At 46.3% G+C, this 18,895-nt stretch overlaps 1 protein-coding gene across 1 annotated transcript in view; it reads right to left on the minus strand.

The window, feature by feature from the left end:
- Nucleotides 1-8,816: 8,816 nt before the first annotated feature.
- The window catches only part of LCAT (lecithin-cholesterol acyltransferase), a 79,838-nt gene continuing 69,759 nt past the window's right edge, over nucleotides 8,817-18,895 (minus strand). The window contains exons 4-6 of the mRNA XM_075577092.1: nucleotides 18,101-18,196; nucleotides 16,346-16,570; nucleotides 8,817-9,729 (exon numbers count right to left, since the gene is read on the minus strand). Coding sequence (XP_075433207.1) covers nucleotides 9,209-9,729; nucleotides 16,346-16,570; nucleotides 18,101-18,196 — 842 coding nt within the window. The 3' untranslated portion in view covers nucleotides 8,817-9,208. The remainder of the gene's footprint in view (nucleotides 9,730-16,345; nucleotides 16,571-18,100; nucleotides 18,197-18,895) is intronic.

Raw genomic sequence — 18,895 nt, forward strand, 5'->3', positions numbered from 1 at the left:
CATAAAGCACAATGTATGAGTGCAGATAAAAGCCCAAACAGGAAAACCATGTGCAACAGTGGAATACTATACAAAGATACCAACGAATAAAAAAAAAGGAAGGGAGGAGTATTGAAAATAGGGGGAGGAAAGGGGGCAAGCAAGGGAAAAAACTGCAGAGAAAATCAAGGGGGCAACATTTTGGTGGGTAAGTCCCTTCTTCTGGCTTGTTTCCACAGACCAGGTGGGTTTGTGGCACTTCCTTTGAGACACTCAAAGAGAACCTACCTTATGAGCAAAAACCTCCCAGGGTTTAAACTTGCCCCACCCCACTTTCCAAGTATGCAGGTTTTCTTTTCATGCAGCTGGTTGTGACAGGTTCAATGATAGGACCATTCTTCCTCTAATTATAGAGGTAAAAAAGAATTTTAATCAGTCAGTGTTAGGACCTGCAAATTTGGTCATGCCTTGATGTGGCTCGCAGGATTAAACGCTTTGGCCAAAGGGTTAACTAAATTAGCCTTTTTCAAGACATATATAGATATTTCTGTCACATTGGATGTTGCTCTGGACTTCTTTGATTCTTGCTGTTTACTCCCTTTCCAAGCATCAGGAAACCGCACTGGTGTTGGGTTTCATGCAGGTGTGATGTGAAAGTCCTGATTGAAAGAGTAGAAAAGGCAGGAAGGCTGCTTTGCACTGTTCCTGTTTGGAGTCTGTGATAGGATCACAGACCACAGAGCTCCAGCCGACAGGGATCCAGGCTTTGTTGACCAGAGGATTTTGCCTGGCAACAGGGGGGAACTCAATGTCCCACACAGCGAAGCCTGCACAAAGATGGGCAAAAGACTTCCTGGGAGCAGCAGGAATTCCACGCCAGCAGCTGGAGAAATCGGAGACGCCGGACCAGCATGTCTGATAAAACTATAAATTGTTCCCTTGTGTTATAGTGCTATATAATATTGTGTTATATGTTTTAAAGCTGTTAACCAGTTTAGTTGGCCAGCTGCCGTTAGATAGAGCTAGATAGTAGTGAGTTAGTTTCCCTATAGGGAATAGGGGTTTATTTTATGACTTTTGGCCTTAAAGGGACAGGGTCCCTATTGTTTAGTTGTCTTCTGGTTAATAAACCAAACCGGGTAAGCTTAACCCGCTGACTTAGTATCTTACTGCCCTCGCCTACAGGCCGCTCCATCACATATGGTGGTAGTAGTGGGATGCAGCATCTCTAGAGGTCGGCAGAAGAATCGCATGCAGAGGGCCCCAGAATAAAGAGCCACAAATCCCGGCAGAAAGACAAGGATCACCGTACTGGATAAAGCAACAAAACAAGGCTGCACAACAGACAGTGACCCACAAGCGGTACTGATTCTGGAAGCAAGAAGGCTTCAGAAGGTGACCCACGAGAGGTACTAATTTTGTGTGGGGAAAAAAATTGCGCTGAAGCAATAAATACAGACAGTGACCACAAGCTTTACTGATTCTGGAAGAAAAGACTGCCACACCGCATAGGACTATCAGATGTGATTGGAGTATATGCAGAAAAAGTGTGAAAGCATTGATGAAACGAATACAGATGGTGATCTATGCAAGGTACTGATTCTGAAAGAAAAGGTGAATGAAAAGTTTTAAATGATGTTTTGCTGAAGTCCAGGCTGCACAGCGACAGCGAGACGCAACGTCAAGATGCCCATAGGATGTATGGAGTACGAGGACCCAGGGCACTCAGAAGAGGCGTGTTCTTACATCCTGGAGCATGAAGAGTACCAGCAAGGAAGATTGTCTCCAGCGACTGTGACAGCAAGCAATGCGTGGTGGGCGAGGAGACAATGCCGAAGTTCCAAGCAAGGAAGGTGAACCCAGTACTGCTCATGCCTCAGAGCCTACCAAAACAAAGAAAAAAAAGAGTAAAAAGAAATTCACGACTGACAGCGAAAGTTACAAAAACTGTTAATGGTGAGCCTGCAACGTCAGGAAATTGTAATTCCGTAGGGAACCAAGATGTTCTGCAGCCTATAAGGACTGGCGGAATTCTCCTGGGAATGGCGGAATATCCAGTGATGAAGGCGTGGATTCAAAAGGAGACAGCAAAGGAAAAAGATGAAAAAACAGTTGATGATTCCTTGAGCCAGGTTAAAGATTCATTATGAGGTGGAAAGCATGACTATGATCGCCTACACGAACAGTTGGTTAAAGAGCAAGAAGCGAAGTCTGAGCTACAGAGGGGTCTGTCCGCAGTGATTGCCAAGTGTATAACTTTGGAGAAGACAAAGCGTCACTTGCAGAACGAGTTACAGGACATGAGGTCTAACCTTGAGTGGTCAAATGCAGCTTCTGCCACCAGGGATGAAGAGGCAAAGGCTGAATTAAAAGTCTCTCAGAAGGAGATTCACCGTCTCACTGCAGCGCTGAATTTATATGATTATACCCTTGAAAAGGTCGGGAAAACTGTAGAGACTGTAAGAGAAGAGAAGAAAACCCTAGAAGAGAAGGAAAACCTACAAGAGAAGGTTTCAGATTTTTCTAACCAGGTCAGTGAAGGAAATAAGTTTCACCAAGCAGAAAAGGCGAAGAAACAATTGGCCCTGGAAAAGCTAGAAGAGCAGCAAGCACTGCAGAATACAGAGAGAGCACTGCAAGGAGAACATGTCTCCTTGGAGCAGCGCACACAAGCAGAACAGAAGCTGCAGAGCCAGCTGCAAGGTCTGCGTCTAAGTCTACAGGAGGTCAAGGAAAAATAGGCAGATGCTGAGGAGAAGCAGCAATTGCTACAGGAGCGTCTGAGTACCCTGTTTGTCCCCGCAGAGCAGCATGAGGAGCTGAAGGCCACATTGAGCATAACCAGAGCATTGCTGGAGGAGGAACTTAAAGCCCAGGTAACTTGTATGAGAAGGAGCACGAGGCGGTCCAGAAACTTGAGCGAGAGCTGGAGAAGCAGAGAGGCTGCTCCATCCCCAAACATCAGTACGCCCAGCGACCCTAGCAACGAAATTGGCAGAGCTGAAAAATATGAAGGAGGCATCGATGCAAACTCAGAGCAAGCACAGGAAAAAGGTGGAGGCTCTAAAAGAAAGATGTAAAATGTAACACGCTCCTAAGTCACATGAGGATAAAGAGATTATAAAACTAAAAGAGACAATTGGGTTAAAGAAGGAGTCCATGGAAAAGATGGCGATAGAATTACAGGATGTACTCAAACAGTGGTCTATTGAGGATTAATGAAATTTCAGAAAAGCCTAGAAGTTTAAGAGCTTGAAAGACTGAGCAATTAGATTACAGTTCTGCAGGGAGAGAGAGTGTATGCAAAGACTTTACAGTCAGGGGTTTAAACATTGGAGTCTGAAAAGATGACGTTGGAGAAAAGGGTTACAGAATTAAAACAGAGTGAGGCTCTACGAACCAATAAAGTACAGTGTCCCCACTACAGGAAAAGGTATTGGCCCTGCCCAAGCATCGGTATCCCACAGCGACTAATGCCCATGAAGACAAGGGTGCAGTGAGAGGTGGGGACACCAATCATCTGCAAAACGAGAGTGCAAGTTTGAACCGCCTGAGCAACCACTAACTAAACCTTCAGCTTCCCAGCAGGCAACAAACAAAGGTATGAGTGCAGAATGAAAACCAGAAGAATCCTTATGTGATGAAGCTGAAAAGATAGGACGTTCTATGGGAATGGATGTAGAATCTGCTGCTCCTGTGTTGAGTATATTGAGTGACATAGGAAAAGGTGACGAAATATAATTCTGCAGGCCTAGAAAGCACGGTAATTGCCCCAAAGGAAAAAACCCAAGGTGACTGGTTGGAGTAAAAAGGTGCTTGGGAAAAGACATCTCACCAAGGAGAACCAAGCCGGAAGGTGGACCCCGAAAATATTGGAGGGAACGTTAAAAAACCCTTCAATTGGAAGTCAAGGAAGAAGAAGGAAAGGAGTCCAAACTACTCCCCTGTGAGGCCAAGCTGTTTCCCGAGAAGGGGGGGAAGTTTAAATGGTCTAGTGTGTGCAGGGCTACATTCTGAGGGGGGAGGTATGTAAGGGAGTGAAAAGGTTAACTCCCTTTCCAAGAATCAGGAGACTGCACTGGTGTCGGGTTTCATGCAGGTTGGATGTGAAACTCCTGATTGAAAGAGTAGAAAAGGCAGGAAGTGGCTGCTTTGCCCTGTTCCTGTTTGGAGTCTGTGAGGATCACAGACCACAGAGCTCCAGCCCGCAGGGATCCAGGTTTTGTTGACCAGAGGATTTTGCCTGGCAACAATGGGGAACTCAAAGCCAAACACAGCAGAAGCCTGCACAAAGAAGGGCAAAAGACTTCCTGGGAGCAGCAGGAATTCTACGCCTGCAGCTGGAGAAATCGGAGACGCCGGACCAACATGTCAGATAAGACTATATATTGTTCCCTTGTGTTATAGTGCTATATAATATTGTGTTCCATGTTTTAAAGCTGGTAACCAGCTTAGTTGGCCAGCTGCCGATAGATAGGGCTGAAGTGATGAGCTAGTTTCCCCAGACCGGTCGGCTGCCTACGTTGCTTCTACTAGGGCTCCCTGTGAGAGGTAAAAATGTGAGCACCTGACACACTCCCACACTAGGGATGACAGTAGGGGTCTCTGTCTTGATGGTTAGTTTGGGGCATACTGTATGAGGGGACATCCACCGGGTGGAGCTACAGGGAGCGGTATAAACTGCGGGACATTGTCCTCCGGTATATCACCGCGGCAGTCAACTATATCTGTACTCCACAGAAGGGTTGTATCCCATTTTATCTAAAATGCGGGCTTTATTAAACCCCGGTATGTCTCAGTGTTTCGCACAGGTCTGGCAAGGGCAGTGATACTGGTACCTGGCTAATGGCGACCACGTGATGGGGAGATGCTCAGCGTCGTAACGCACTCTCATGGACACTCTGGCGAGAAATGTTCCCATCTTGATATGACCGTCTTTAATTTAGATCGGGCACCCTAGGTCTGAATCTCAGCAGCACCTCCAAATGTAGCCCCCTTTTCCTATGACAATGGGAACTGCACGTTCTGCATTTACCTGTGGCTCACAGAAGGCCTATGCCTCCACTGCTGGGAGCCTGGGTGAGCTCTCGTTTTTATCGGTACAGCACATCCACCTAGGAGGGATCCTACCTCTGCGGGATAACCCCTCACAAGAACCAATACAGTAGTGAGAAATACGTACACACAGGTATGGTACAACAGTTTACTAACACACACGAATAATGATAGCAACAATACCCCAACACAATACCCACATGGTATATGCCCAACACAAAGTCCCCCCCACAATGTCCACACCCAGGTGTCCCCGAAGCAAAGCCCATCCAAAGTGTGTGTGGAGGTGCGCTACACCTGTGTGAGTTCGTTGGCGCACGTGGTACCTCTCCTGGTTTCAGCCCAGACCAGGTTAATTTGGAGATGGTGGATATGCAGGATCACACTATGATCCCACGACACGGGGTCTGCCGAATCCCTCCACCCCTTTCCGATGGCATAAGGCTCTTGAGGGAGCTCCAGCTAGAGTGGCTCCCTTAAAGTCTATAGGGTCCTGTGGTCTGGTCCATCGGCGCAGCAAGACTCTATAAGCAACACTAAGGGGAGCGTCCCTATCTGGGACCTTGCCTATGCACACACAACCTAGAATGGCTCAGGGCCTAGCTGGGACCTGCGGGGTAACTCTAGGTCTAGTCCGGGAGCCACCAGCACCCGGAAACTACCTTCCCTGTTGATGTCTCGGCTCTGACTGGGGCACTCTCTTCGCGCCAAACTGTATCCTTTCCCTGTTCTCTGCTAGTGCCCCTAAGGTTTCTGGGACATGTAGTCCTTTGCGGTGTCGTGAGCAAGATGAGCGCCGCAACTCTAGTACTGCGCATGCACGAGGACTCCTCTGCCTATGCTTGAGAATCCAATATGGTGGCATCTGGTGCTACCTGAGCACCCTATAGATATCACGCCCACTCCCACACCGACCACGGAGATAAGGGGCCTCGGCTATACACACACATATATATAGTGTGTGTATATATATATATATATATATATATATATATATATACTGTATATATATATATATACTGTATATGTACATATAATACACACACACACACAACTGAAATGTTTGTCTGTGGGTTTGTGCGTTTTCTGATTGGTTGGCGGCTGGCCACACCTCTCGCTGTAGCCCTCTCCCATTGGCCGTGGTTTGCGGTGACTCTGCGCTTCTCCTTCTCACCCAGTGGCCCCGTCCTCACTACTCCGAGCAAGAGGTAATGTTCTCTTCACTCGAGCGCCGGTCGGGCCCCATGCAGCACCCCCGCACCCCAAGCAGCATCGTTCCCCCCGCAGCACACCCGCACCCCCCGCGTACACCAACACCCGCAGCACCTACGGCACTCCATCCCCCCCGCAGCTCACCCACACAACCCCCACCGCATTACACCAGCACCCCCCCGTGCACACCAACAACACCCGCAGCACCCAGGCACACATCCCCCCCCCCCCGCAGCACACCTGCACCCCCCCGTGAACACCAACAACACCCGCAGCACCCCGGCACACATTCCCCCCCGCAGCACACCTGCACCCCCCCGTGAACACCAACAACACCCGCAGCACCCCGGCACACATTCCCCCCCCGCGCAGCACACCCGCACGCCCCGCAGCACACCTGAAACCCCCAGCAGCACAAAGCACACAAAAACAACACCCGCAGCACCCCGGCACACCTTCCCACCCCCGCAGCACACCCACAACCACCGCAGCATCAGGCCCCCCCGCAGCACACTGGCGCCCCCCCCCCCGCGCACACCAACAACACCCCGGAACACCTCCCCCCACAGCACACCGGCACCCCCCCCAAGCATCTGGCCCCCCGCAGCACACCAGCACCTCACCGCCACCCCCCCCAGTACAGCACCACCCTCCTCCAGCACACTGGCACCCCCGCAGCACACGGCACACCTTCTCCCCCCAGCAGCACAACGGCCCACCTTCTCCCCCCCACAGCACCCCCGCACCCCCTGAGGCATCAGGCCCGCATGCTGCCCACCCGCACCACACACGCATCCTCCGCAGCATCGGGCACCCACGCTGCACCCCCGCACCCTCCGCACTATAGGGCCCCCACGTTGCACACCTGCACCATCGAACCCCACATAAAGCACACCCCCAGCCCTCACCGCCCCCCCCCAGTACACCAGCACCTCACAGGCACCCCCTCCGCCACACACCGGCACCCCTGCAGCACACGGCACAACTTCCCACCCCCCCGTTGCAGCACACTGCACCCCCCGCAGCACCTCCCCCCCCGCAGCACACTGGCACCTCACTCAGCACACCTTCCCCCCGCCCCTGCAGCCACCAGCACACAGCCCCCTCCTGCAGCCACCAGCCTACCGCACCCCCCCCCCCTGCAGCCACCGGCCTGACCTGAGATCAGCCCCAAGGTAAGTCTGATGTTTATATGTATTGGGGTATTTATTCATGTATTGGGGAAGGGGGGGTCTTTTATACATGTATTGGGGGGTTGGGGTATTTTATACATGTATTGGGGGGGTAGTTGGGGTCTTTTATATATGTATTGTATGCTCAGCCTACCGCCCCCCCATAGCAACGGTCCCCCTTCACACCCACTGGCCCACTGCCCCCCCCCTCCCGCAGCCACAACACACCCCCCACCAGCACCCCTCCTCCCCACAGCCACCGGCCCTGACCTGATACCAACCTCAGGTAAGTGTCAGTTTTTTTTGTATTTTGGGGTGTATTTTAATTTGTATTGTGGGGGGGGGGGGTTGGGGTATATTTTTATATGTGTTGGGGGGGTAGGGGTATATTTGTATATGTATTGTGGGGGTTGGGATATATTTGTATATGTTTGTGGTGGCGTTTGGGGTGTATTTCTATATGTATTGGGGGGGTTAATTAAAAGTTGCGCGCTAAAAAAATATTTTCTGTGGTAGGTGCGCTATGGGTTGGGGGAGGGGTGTGCTATGGGTTGGGGGGGGGGGCTGCTCCTTTCATTTGACCGGGGGCCCCATGATTTCTGTTGGTGACCCTGCGGCCAGGGCCACGTTCAGAGCTGGGAACTGGGGGGGTTACAGGACCTGTGAACGGGGGGGAACCAGAACGACCCACCTCGCAACCCTCCTGCCGGCCCCCGCAGCGGCCAGCCGCCGATGACCAACCCACCAGCCCCACAGTGAGTGAGCTACCGCCAACCAACCAGCCCCCACACCCCCCCGACCCACCACCAAACAACCCAACCCCGCAGTCAGCCACCGCCGATAAACCCCCCCCCACAGCAAGACACCCCCGCCGGTAATCAACCAGAGATGTGGACTGGGGGGGAATCGGAGCTGTGAACGGGTGGGGGGGGGGGGGCGGAGCTGTGCAGGGGGGGGATCGGAGCTGTGAACGGGGGGGTGGGGGGGACGGAGCTGTGAACGGGGGGGGAGAGAGGGGAATAGGGAGAGAGAGCACGAGAGAGAGAGGGGGGAGCATAGAGAGGGGGGAGCGGGAAAGCGCCGGGTATATCAGCTAGTATATACATACATATATATACACATGTATTTCTCTGTATGCACATACATGAATACTGTAGCTGTATTCTCCACCTTGTTGGTTCAGCGTATGCAAGCACCGCACATGCATTCATCTCATGATGGCAGCCATTTTTGTAATTTTCCATGGACTACAAAAAAGTTTACATCTGCACAATTAAATACAGCACCGTGTTGGGAGGGGATTTGGTTTTTGGGTGCATAGACTTTTGTCTTGGAAGGTTATAGAGAAGGCTATCGATTTGTCACACAATCAGCCAGAAAAATGTACACTCCCAATACTTAGGCTTGCAAAGAAAGAGTTTAATGTGGTATTTTGCTCATGCTAAACATCAACAAAAGCAAGTCAGCAAATATTTTGTATAAGTCAAGAGCAACATAAACTGGAATTAAATATGTCTCGGTAGAATGAAAATGTAAAAAATTGGCTGCTACTGTACATATGTTTAACCTATAAATGGGCTAGGCTACTGTAGTTTATAACAGTGAGAAATGAAGGTTTCTGGGAGGTTATTCTTAAACTGTGTCAATGTGGGCACTATCGGAAAGAACCCCCCTCCCCCACCCCCACGTCCCCCATTGATGTCAATAATGAACAGCCCCCTCTGTGTTATTTGTTTTACATGCTAAGTCACTCCCCACTCAAATACATTTTTCTGATCCTCACAATTTGCTTAATCGCTCCCCAGCAGGATGTCGTTAATAATGTTTAATGTTCTGTTGCTGAAGACCATGCTAAGATGATCCATTCCATTCAGTTCAATGACATGCACTTTCTCTTTCTGCTGATTATTCCAACGCTTACAAAGCTCCATGCTTCTCTTATGTACTGTATCATCGCCATCTGAATAGCTGATTTCCAAAGGAGGCTCATTGGGAAATCCTTCCCCATAAACATAAGTCTCTGGAGTGGGGATACCTGTGCCATATATGCAGTATACTTCAACACCTGGTGGGGGAAGCCCTTCTAGAAGGCCCTTTGTATCGTCCCACATGTACCAGCCATCCTCAAACCCAATGTCATGGAATAAACGCTGGTAATCACGGTAGGTGTAATTATATGAGGGGGTAGAAATAAAGACATGGGATTCTGGCCAAGCCAAGTTTGTAGGAAGCATCCAAGGGTTTGTAGTGGTCATACGTTGTTCCTCACGAATCTTGATATTGGAGACCATTGGAATTCCATGGGTATCACCTGCAAATAGTAAATGACAGACCTAATTATGATAGGTCAAAAAAGTTTTTATATTAAAGAGGGACATCTGGGACTCTATGTATCAAGAGGAATGTTACATAGAAGATGAGGTTGAAAAAAACAATACAGTATGTCAATCAAATTCAACTTATGTCAAATTTAGATGACAGATACTTTATCCTATATCCGTACTTACAGTATATTGATCCAGAGGAAGGCAAAACATCCAGTATCATATCATCCAAAGATATCTCATAAGGGGAAAAATAAATTCCTTCCTGACTCCAATAATTGGAAATCAGATTACCCCCTGGATCAACAATAATTTCTCGCTATGCACCATCCCGACTCTTGCGTTCCGCTCAAGGATGTCTTCTCTCTACCCCCTTTGTACACTGGCGACACACTTTATTCGAGCTCGACTAGTCCCACGAATTCGGGTATACCCGGGTGTATTGAGGTTTGTGACTGTTTTCTGCCCGAGTGCATTGAGGTATTTTCCAGGCAGGGATTGAAGCATTTTATTCCCGCTGGCTGCAATACTGCACAGTATATATATATATACTGCATTACAATTCATGAATTTATGCCATCTGGTAGACACGCGAAGCATTGCAGCCTATTAAATCCTAATCATTATCATTTAACAGATCAGCCGCCCGTCAGCCAGGCATGAACCCAGGCTGGGAAGGCAAACGCAACGGGGCTTGTCAGAGGTGAGGAGCGGCGCATTTCAGGTATCTGCCAGGTACATACTGGGTATTTGCTCGAATAAAGTGTGTCGGTGCAGTATCTAAAGCCCTCACCCACTTTAAACCTTTCTCACTGACTGCCCCACAACTCTGGAATGCCCTTCCCCTCAAAACCCGACTAGCACCCTTTCTATCCACCTTTAATACCCACCTTAAAACACACCTGCTTAACGAAGCATGTGAGTACAGTAGCTTCATGGCTAACACTACAAATCTGATATATAAAGCTTGGCCCCTTTCAGATACACTTACCAGTATGCCCTCCTATGGTATCTGTATGTTCCGTCTAACAATTAGATTATAAGCACTTCAGAGCAGGGATTCCTTTTTCTAAATGTTATTTTTAAGTCTGAAGCACTTATTCCCATGATCTGTTATTTGTATTATTTGTTATTTATATGATTATCACGTGTATTACTACTGTGAAGCGCTATGTACATTAATGGCGCTATAAAAATAAAGACATACATACTCTCAAAAGTTTTTCATTCAATTAAAAACATCAAAATCAAAATACAATTTCAGTGACAAAACACAAAGAAGTTTCACTTAGAACGTTCTTACTGGTTTAACATTTCTCTTTTAATATCTACCAGCGATTATCTACAATTCAACGGGTTGTAATATAAAAATGCTGCCTTATTCCGAACTAATAAATTGCCCCTGTCAATTTACAAAACTTGACACAATAATCTTTGTTATTGAAGACCACTAACAAAGATTTTTGTGTCAAGTTGTGAAAGTTGTTGGGTGCATATTACTCATCATTGGTTTTACGTTTTGCTTAGGTAAGAATTGGGGAAGGACTTGGATACATGTAAATTGCTTGTTAAAGTCTTACCTATCTACTTTAAGAAACGTTTAATATGTTTTCTATTCCTCTGCATTCTATAAATTATTACAACCTAAGTCGCAAGACTGTGTGTGTTCGTCCTTGCTTCTGCGTATGTGCGTCAGGTGCCTGTGCGAATTCGCACTGTGCGCCGGACACTTCTGCGCATGCGCAGCCAACACAGGTCACCCACGTCACTTCCGTTACAAACTTCCGTCACCATGAAGGAGATTTGTGCTAGGAAAAATGTACTAGGTGCCAGCAAAGAAGTTTCACTTCAGAAAGATAAGGAAAGACTCCTGTGTTCGTTTTGATCTCATCAAGTTTCTTCTTTAATGTATAAAAAAACAGTAGCAATATAAAGTTATTCAAGAATATACGAGAAAAGGTAAGTCAGGCTTAACCCAAGGGGGCTTGAAATATTACTCTAATTTGCACACTTAGTTTGAGGCAGGAAAAAGGCTTCCAGTAGGAACAAGGCAGGGAGTACCTTGCACAGACAAGGAAAGAAGGAAATTGAAGCCTTATAAAAAGGGAGAAGGCAGGTGTGAGCAATCCAGCTCAGGAAGAGGCCGACTTCGCTGCCTCAGCTGCCATGTTGGTAGTTGCAGCGAAGTCAGAAGGCATCCATGTTGGAGATTTTAATAGTATCCCCCTTTTAGAGGCAGTCCAAATCCCTAGGGGCAGGCTTGGCAGGAAATGCCTTGTGGAAGTTTTGCCCCAAGGCAGGAGCGTCGACGTCGGATGCCTTGACCCAACTCATCTCTGCAGGGCCGTATCCCTTCCAGTTGACGAGGTACTGGAGGGAGTTTATGGTTTTCTGGACGACATTCTCCGGTTGACCGTCCAAGGAAATTGGAGCCGGATGGCTGGTTTCAGCAAGGAGACATGAAGGTGGATGGAATCTTGAGTGATGGAGGGAGTTCAAGCTGGAAGACCAGGCCAGGTATCAGCTGCAGGGACACCTACTGCCGAGGAGTCATGGGGAAGGGTAGTCAGGTTATACCCAAGTGCCGTGAAGAAGGGAGAGCACTTCAGGGACTCTTGGGACAGGGAGTTCATGGTGAATTCTGCCAGAGGTACTGTAGGAGGTTCGCACAATCGTCTTGCTGCTGGCAGACATAGCACAGGGGGAACTGCTCCAGCGTTTGATTGGTCCTCTCCATCTGTCAATTGGACTGCTGGTGGTAGGTGGAGGAAAAATGCTGTGTCAATTGCCAAACGACAACAAAAAGCCTCTCAGAATCTTGCGATTAATTGAGAGCCAATCTCAGAGACAATATTTGTTAGTAAGCCATGCAGGCGGAATACCTCACTGATGAAAATATCCGCCAGGTCTAGAACAGAAGGAAGCTTTTTCAGAGGGAAGAAATATGTCTGCTTGGAGAAGCGGTCAACCACGACTAGGATTACAGTCATGCCCGGGAGGGAGGAAGCTTCACAGTGAAATGAATGGATAGGTGTGTTTATGGATGGGATGAAATGGGAAGAGAATAAAGTAGCCTACAAGGTAGAGAGAGTGGCACCTTGGTTCATGAACAGACCACGCAGGCCAAGACAAAGTCTTTGATGTATTTCCTGATCTCCGGCCACCAGAAGGACCACTCGAGAAACTTGTGCTCTTCTTAATACCTGGGTGACCAACAAATCTGGAGTGATGATGGTCACGGGAGACCAGGACTTTTAACACATTTATATTTTTCTGGGATCATTCACTAGGCAAAACAAGATGGTGGAATAAAATGAGGTTTATTTGGGTAAACCCATGTACACACAATGAAATACAAAATACAGACAGAATACACTTACTGGAGATCTGGGGTTGAAAACTAGCCTCAACTAGGTGCAGGGCGCCTGCTTCAGCAAAGTCTTACCCTGTCCGCTCCATGTCACTGGAATAAACCTGGAATAAACCTGGAACAAATAACATTATTCCTCAGAACTTGTCCTCAGCTAGGCTAGTCTTCCCTGGCACCTCAATGCCTAATGCCTGGGTAACCTGCAGGCGCGTCACTTGACCAAGTTCCAAGGTTACCAGTAAATCTGGAAGACTGAGAGGGAGAGAGAGAGCTCTCTGATTGGGCAGTCCCTTACAAAGATTTCTGTGTCCTATGTCTAACATGGAACAGGTATTGCCCACCAATAAGAGCATGGAAATGTTTCCCACCAGCCAATCAGAATGGGGGATCGTCTGGCTGCTGATGGGAGCGTGCCAAGCCAGCTTAAAAAAAATTGGGTGGGCGGAAATTAGGAATTAGCCAATGGGAAACGCGTCCACAAGCAGCAACTTCCGCCAGCTAACTCATATCCCAACCACTGGGCAGTCTCCACCAGGTCTGGCAGTAACAAAGGGGCCCCAGTGGGATGCACCCTGCTCCAAGGTTACCTGTAAGTCTGGAAGACTGAGAGGGAGAGAGCAGAGATAGCAGAGACCTTAGCAGGATCCATCTGTAAGCCCTGAGCGGATATGATGTATCCAAGGAAAGTAAGACTAGACTTCTCGAATTCACATTTCAAGTTTGGCAAAAAGTGAATTCTCACAAAGGCGTTGAAGCACCACCTTCACCTGTTGACGATGTTGATTGAAGGTCTTAGCAAAAATAAGAATGTCAAGATAGACGACTATACAAGAACCAAGCAAATCTCTGAAGATCTCATTGACAAAATATTGGAAAACTGCAGGGGAGTTACATAGCCCGAAGGGCATGACGAGATACTCATAGTGACCATCTCTGGTGTTGAAAGCAGTGTTCCACTTGTCCCCAACCAAATTATAGTCTCCTCTTAGTTTGAGTTTGGAGGAGATGGTAGCATCACAAAGGCGATCGAGGAGTTCTGCAATCAGAGGGAGCGGGCAGGGCTGCCACAGTTTCACAAATCCTTAACATTACAAGTGTCAAAGACAATCCTTTCCGGTTCCAGAGTAACGCAAACGATCCAGTGTTATTTGCGAATTAGGTTAATGGCAGTTAATGCCAAATCAGGTGTGTTACCCTACAATGGGCCATTGTGAATCTCCCTCTATTTCTTAGCTTAAAACAGAGTATGTTGCAGGTGTTCAGTAATAACACTATGTTTCCCCCTCCATAAATACACTGTTTCATAATGTTGTCTTCATGCTATTTGACTATGTTGTTTTGCAATTCTACATTACCTGTGCATCCTGTATATACATAGGTGGCTTTTCCTGGTAATGGGAGTATAGATGGGCAAAACTTTCATGAAAATTCGCATTCGCCGCAAATTAACCAGTTCCTTTCTTCCTTGATGTTCGCAACTCAAAAAGAAATAGTATGCGCAGTGACATGATTCCCTTTATATATCTGTAAAAAGATGTCTTTATCCCTCTGCTGCTCCCACTCTCCCGTTATCAGCGGGGTCAAACCAGAACATATACACAAAATGGAAGCGCAAAAGAGAAAAGAACCATCAGTCAATATTCCAAAGCTTTATAAATTGACTCAAAATAACAATATCACATAAAATACATGAATTAATAAAAAAGATCACATAGGATCTGTAGACCCACACAGTCTATGCACAATGATGAATTCTCAATTCAAAACCCACAGAACTACAACTAAGTAAGTACAGGGTGCAGAGGATTGTATTACTGCTTACATATGAAGTAGAACACCCCCAGTGCTGGACCGCTGGGTATCCGCAGCAGGCTGGGCTTCCGTCATCACGTTCGCTCCCCGCTGAGTGATGACGTCACATCTACGCGTTTCGCGTCATATGACGCTTCCTCCTGAAGAAGAAAACTGTGTGGGTCTACAGATCCTATGTGATCTTTTTTAATTAATTCTTGTATTTTATCTGATATTGTTATTTTGAGTCAATTTATAAAGCTTTGGAATATTGACTGATGGTTTTTTCTCTTTTGCGCTTCCTTTTTGTGTATAGGTTCGCAACTCAGGCTCAAAAATTGCATATTTGCATTTTTCCGCTCTTTCGTTGGACATTTGCAATCGAATTTGAATATATAAACAATAGGATTAAAAAACAAATGTTGCGTTCTCCTTGGGAGGGGCTTACAGGAAGTATTCTATTCACCCAGGACCCCTTATAGCAGCATTATAACATAAGTAATAAGAGAGACGACTCAGCTTGCAAACATCTGCGATGCTTAGCACGGAGCCACGTGTCGCACCTACTACCAACGCACTCCCCCTACCTCACCCCCAACCTACCCCTTTCCCCTCCCCATCCCGCCTCAACCTTCCTTTTTTTTTTTTTCTTTTTCTGTGAGTATGTATTGTCTCCCCTTTTAAGTTGAGTTATATGTGTCTGTTTGTCCATTTAAGTAGAGTCGGCTTGGACTATATAGTCCACACCAAAGTACCCAGAAGACCGGGTCCCGAAGCACAGCAGGGCCTCGTTGTTACTTATATAATTGTTAAAATATTGTTTGCATACAAGACAAAAGTATTCTGTAATGTATTTTATGCTGTCTTGATTCAATAAAATTTAAGTTATAAAAAAACAAAAAAAAAACAAATGTTAAAATCCCTCCTAAGCCTCACAGGAGGGACTGGCACAGAACCTAATGCCACGGCCACCATTTTCAATAACAAAAATAAATATGAAACAATCTGTCTCCCTGCTGTCCCCTGCCCATTACCTCCTGTGCCTGCCTGTTCCTACCTGCATACTTACCTACCCACATCACCAGTCCCCGCAGCCCACACCCTGCTCCCTTCCCTCACAATCACACTATGTGAACACGAACAGTGAGGAAGTGGGAGGGGCTTAGTGCATGTTCAAGCGAAACTCCATTTTGTTTTACAAATTCACAAACAATGGATTTTATGACATTTGCACAAATGGAGGGTGGAGGGAAAGCGATGGTGGCTGAGCATTCGCAGGATTTGTTGTGTTTAAACAGCATCAGAATATCCAGCAATGGCTCAAACTTTGGTCAAAGGACCACAAAGAAGTTTGACACATTCACCCATCTCTAAATAGGAGTGACTTAGAATTGTTCAATCCACACTGGTTTTACTCAACTGACTCTACTATGTTTACTGACCTGACATCAGGACGAGGAGGGGTTTTACAGCGCCCCCCCATGGTGCTCCAAGGGATATAAATCCTTTGACATATTTATCTTTCCATTCCTGGGGCTGCCGGTTAAGGAAGTATAGAAGATACAAGTTGCCAAGGCTGTGCCCAATTATGAAGACCGGTTTATCGTACTCCTCGCTCATCTGCTCGATGAGAAGCTTAAGTTTCTGAAAGTATTCCTTCTGTCCATCTGAGAGAAAGAGAAGGCAATTGGAGCAGATGAAGAAACATTGGAAAAAATACTTTTGCAGAAGGTGAAAATAATGTACTTCTTAGCCCTATGGCCAAGCATTACACCCAAGAAGGTTAGAATTTAGTGGGCACAAGTATTAAAATACTTTCATGTAGACATTGAAAAGAAAAAAGCTACTTAAGAGACACTAACTGGAGCTGTGAATTATTTATGGGAATATCAATTAAATGTAACAGATATTGAGGTCATGTTTAAAGCTAGAGCAATTTTCTCCAAAATGTAGAGCAAACATATTAATCTTTACCACTTTGCACCAGAAGCATGTGTAGCAAGCCTATTAATCTTGTTTCTTACATTTGACACAGATGGGGTGCATCTCCTATGCATGGAAATGTCCCGATCACGTGACGCGAGACATTTCCATGCATAGGAGATACCGGCACCCCATAACGGGGCCTGTATCTCGGGAAGTAGGGGGTCCCCGGACTTGAAATCAATGCGGTTCAGCTTCGGAGACCCCCTGCTACGTTACTATAATGTTTAAAATTAAATAAAACCCCAGCGATCGCCTGTGAGAGGTGCGCAGTTAGAGTGACTGATTCAGCCTCTCACTGCACGTCTCTTACAGAGGCAGACCCAGGTAGGACTCAGCAGGGACCCATTATAGTCTGCCCAGGCAAATCTAGTGAGGATCACGGGCATATCTCGAGAATCCATTTCGAGATTTGTTCGAATAACGGCCGCTGCATCTGTATAACTGCTCCCTGAAATGATCACTGGCACAAGTGGACTGGAGTGGAGACAAATTATTGTATACAGTAGCACATTTTACAGATTGATGCAAAATGACGCAGAGTCAAACTGACATAATTTGTACCTTTACGGCCCTAAAAGCTGCAGACCAAGCAATATCTTACATGTGAGTGATTTTTAAATTAATCAGTTCTGTACTATGAGAAAATACTTGTAGCATTTTTTTAAACAATTTGGAATTATATTTGTAATGTATTATAATGTAACAAGCATGTTTTGTTTATATAGCAACCATTTACAAAGTCACATGCCCTTCCTCTTCTGAAAATGGTTCTGGCATACCCCTTTTTAAGCCCTGTCCTCTCTCTAGCAGTGCACCAATTGTATCTAGTGACTGCCTGGTCACATGATCTTCCCCACATAACTTTGCATCTTTGGTCCTCTTCTGCTGAAGTGACAGCCATTTAGTGAACCCCTGAGTCCCTGAACCCCGATCGATCACAGGAGAATGGATCGATCTACAACTTAGCTAATTACTGATCATTGTGTGTATTGTATTGATGCACATATTAAAGGGGGGAAAACACAGCTTGGACTGCTGCTTTAAAGCCTGAAGAGTTTATTTACTATGCAGTGTTAATATGTAAATTGTCTTACAGTGTGATAAAATCCAGGAGCAAGAATAGAAGACAGGTAAACAGTAGTGTTGTTACGTGTGACATTATGGAAGTCTACATTTCATTGTGAGAATGTAATGTTATTCTACATACTCACTAGGAGCAATTCGCCAATCATAGGGAGCAGCCCGGACTGTCTCATCCCTTACATATCCATTATTGACCAAGTTCTGCACAAGAGTGTGCAAATATCCTGTGAATAAAGTGAATTTATTAATTAGGAATTAACAACAACCCATATGGTGCAAACCTGGTGCTCTGGAAAAAAGAACTGGAACAACAATCCATATGGTGCAAACGTGGTGCTCTGGAAGAGATGTATCGACGATGTGCTGTGTGTCTGGAGGGGGACGATGGATGATCTAGAATTGTTTAAAGTATATTTGAATAATAATCCTTTTAATATAAAATTCACATTTACCTGCAGTAGTATAAGTATCAATTTCTTAGACTTAACCCTGTATGTAGAAAACAATCAGATACAAACAAAAACATACCATAAGGAGGTGGATGCTAATACGTAACTTTTGGCTTCTAGCCACCACCATCCAAAATGGATACAAAATATCCCACAGGGACAAGCCCTAAGAATAAAAAGAAACTGCTCACAGAAGGATGTTTGCACAAACCAATTGAACTCCCTTAGAGAAAATTTTCTTGAGCGAGACTACAGCAGGGAAAGGGTTAATAAAGCTATCTGTGCAGTTAAAGATATAGATAGGTCTAGTCTTATCAACCCTAATAACAGTAAAAAGACGTCCACTGTTCAAGGAGAATTTATCCCCTTTATCACCAAATTCAATAGTATGGCCCCAGAAATAAAGAAAATTATAAATAAGCATTGGGGGATCCTCCTTAGAGACCCAATATTGAATACATTCCTGCCAGAACA

The sequence above is a fragment of the Ascaphus truei genome, chromosome 19, assembly GCF_040206685.1.
Source record: "Ascaphus truei isolate aAscTru1 chromosome 19, aAscTru1.hap1, whole genome shotgun sequence".
Classification (NCBI taxonomy): domain Eukaryota; kingdom Metazoa; phylum Chordata; class Amphibia; order Anura; family Ascaphidae; genus Ascaphus; species Ascaphus truei.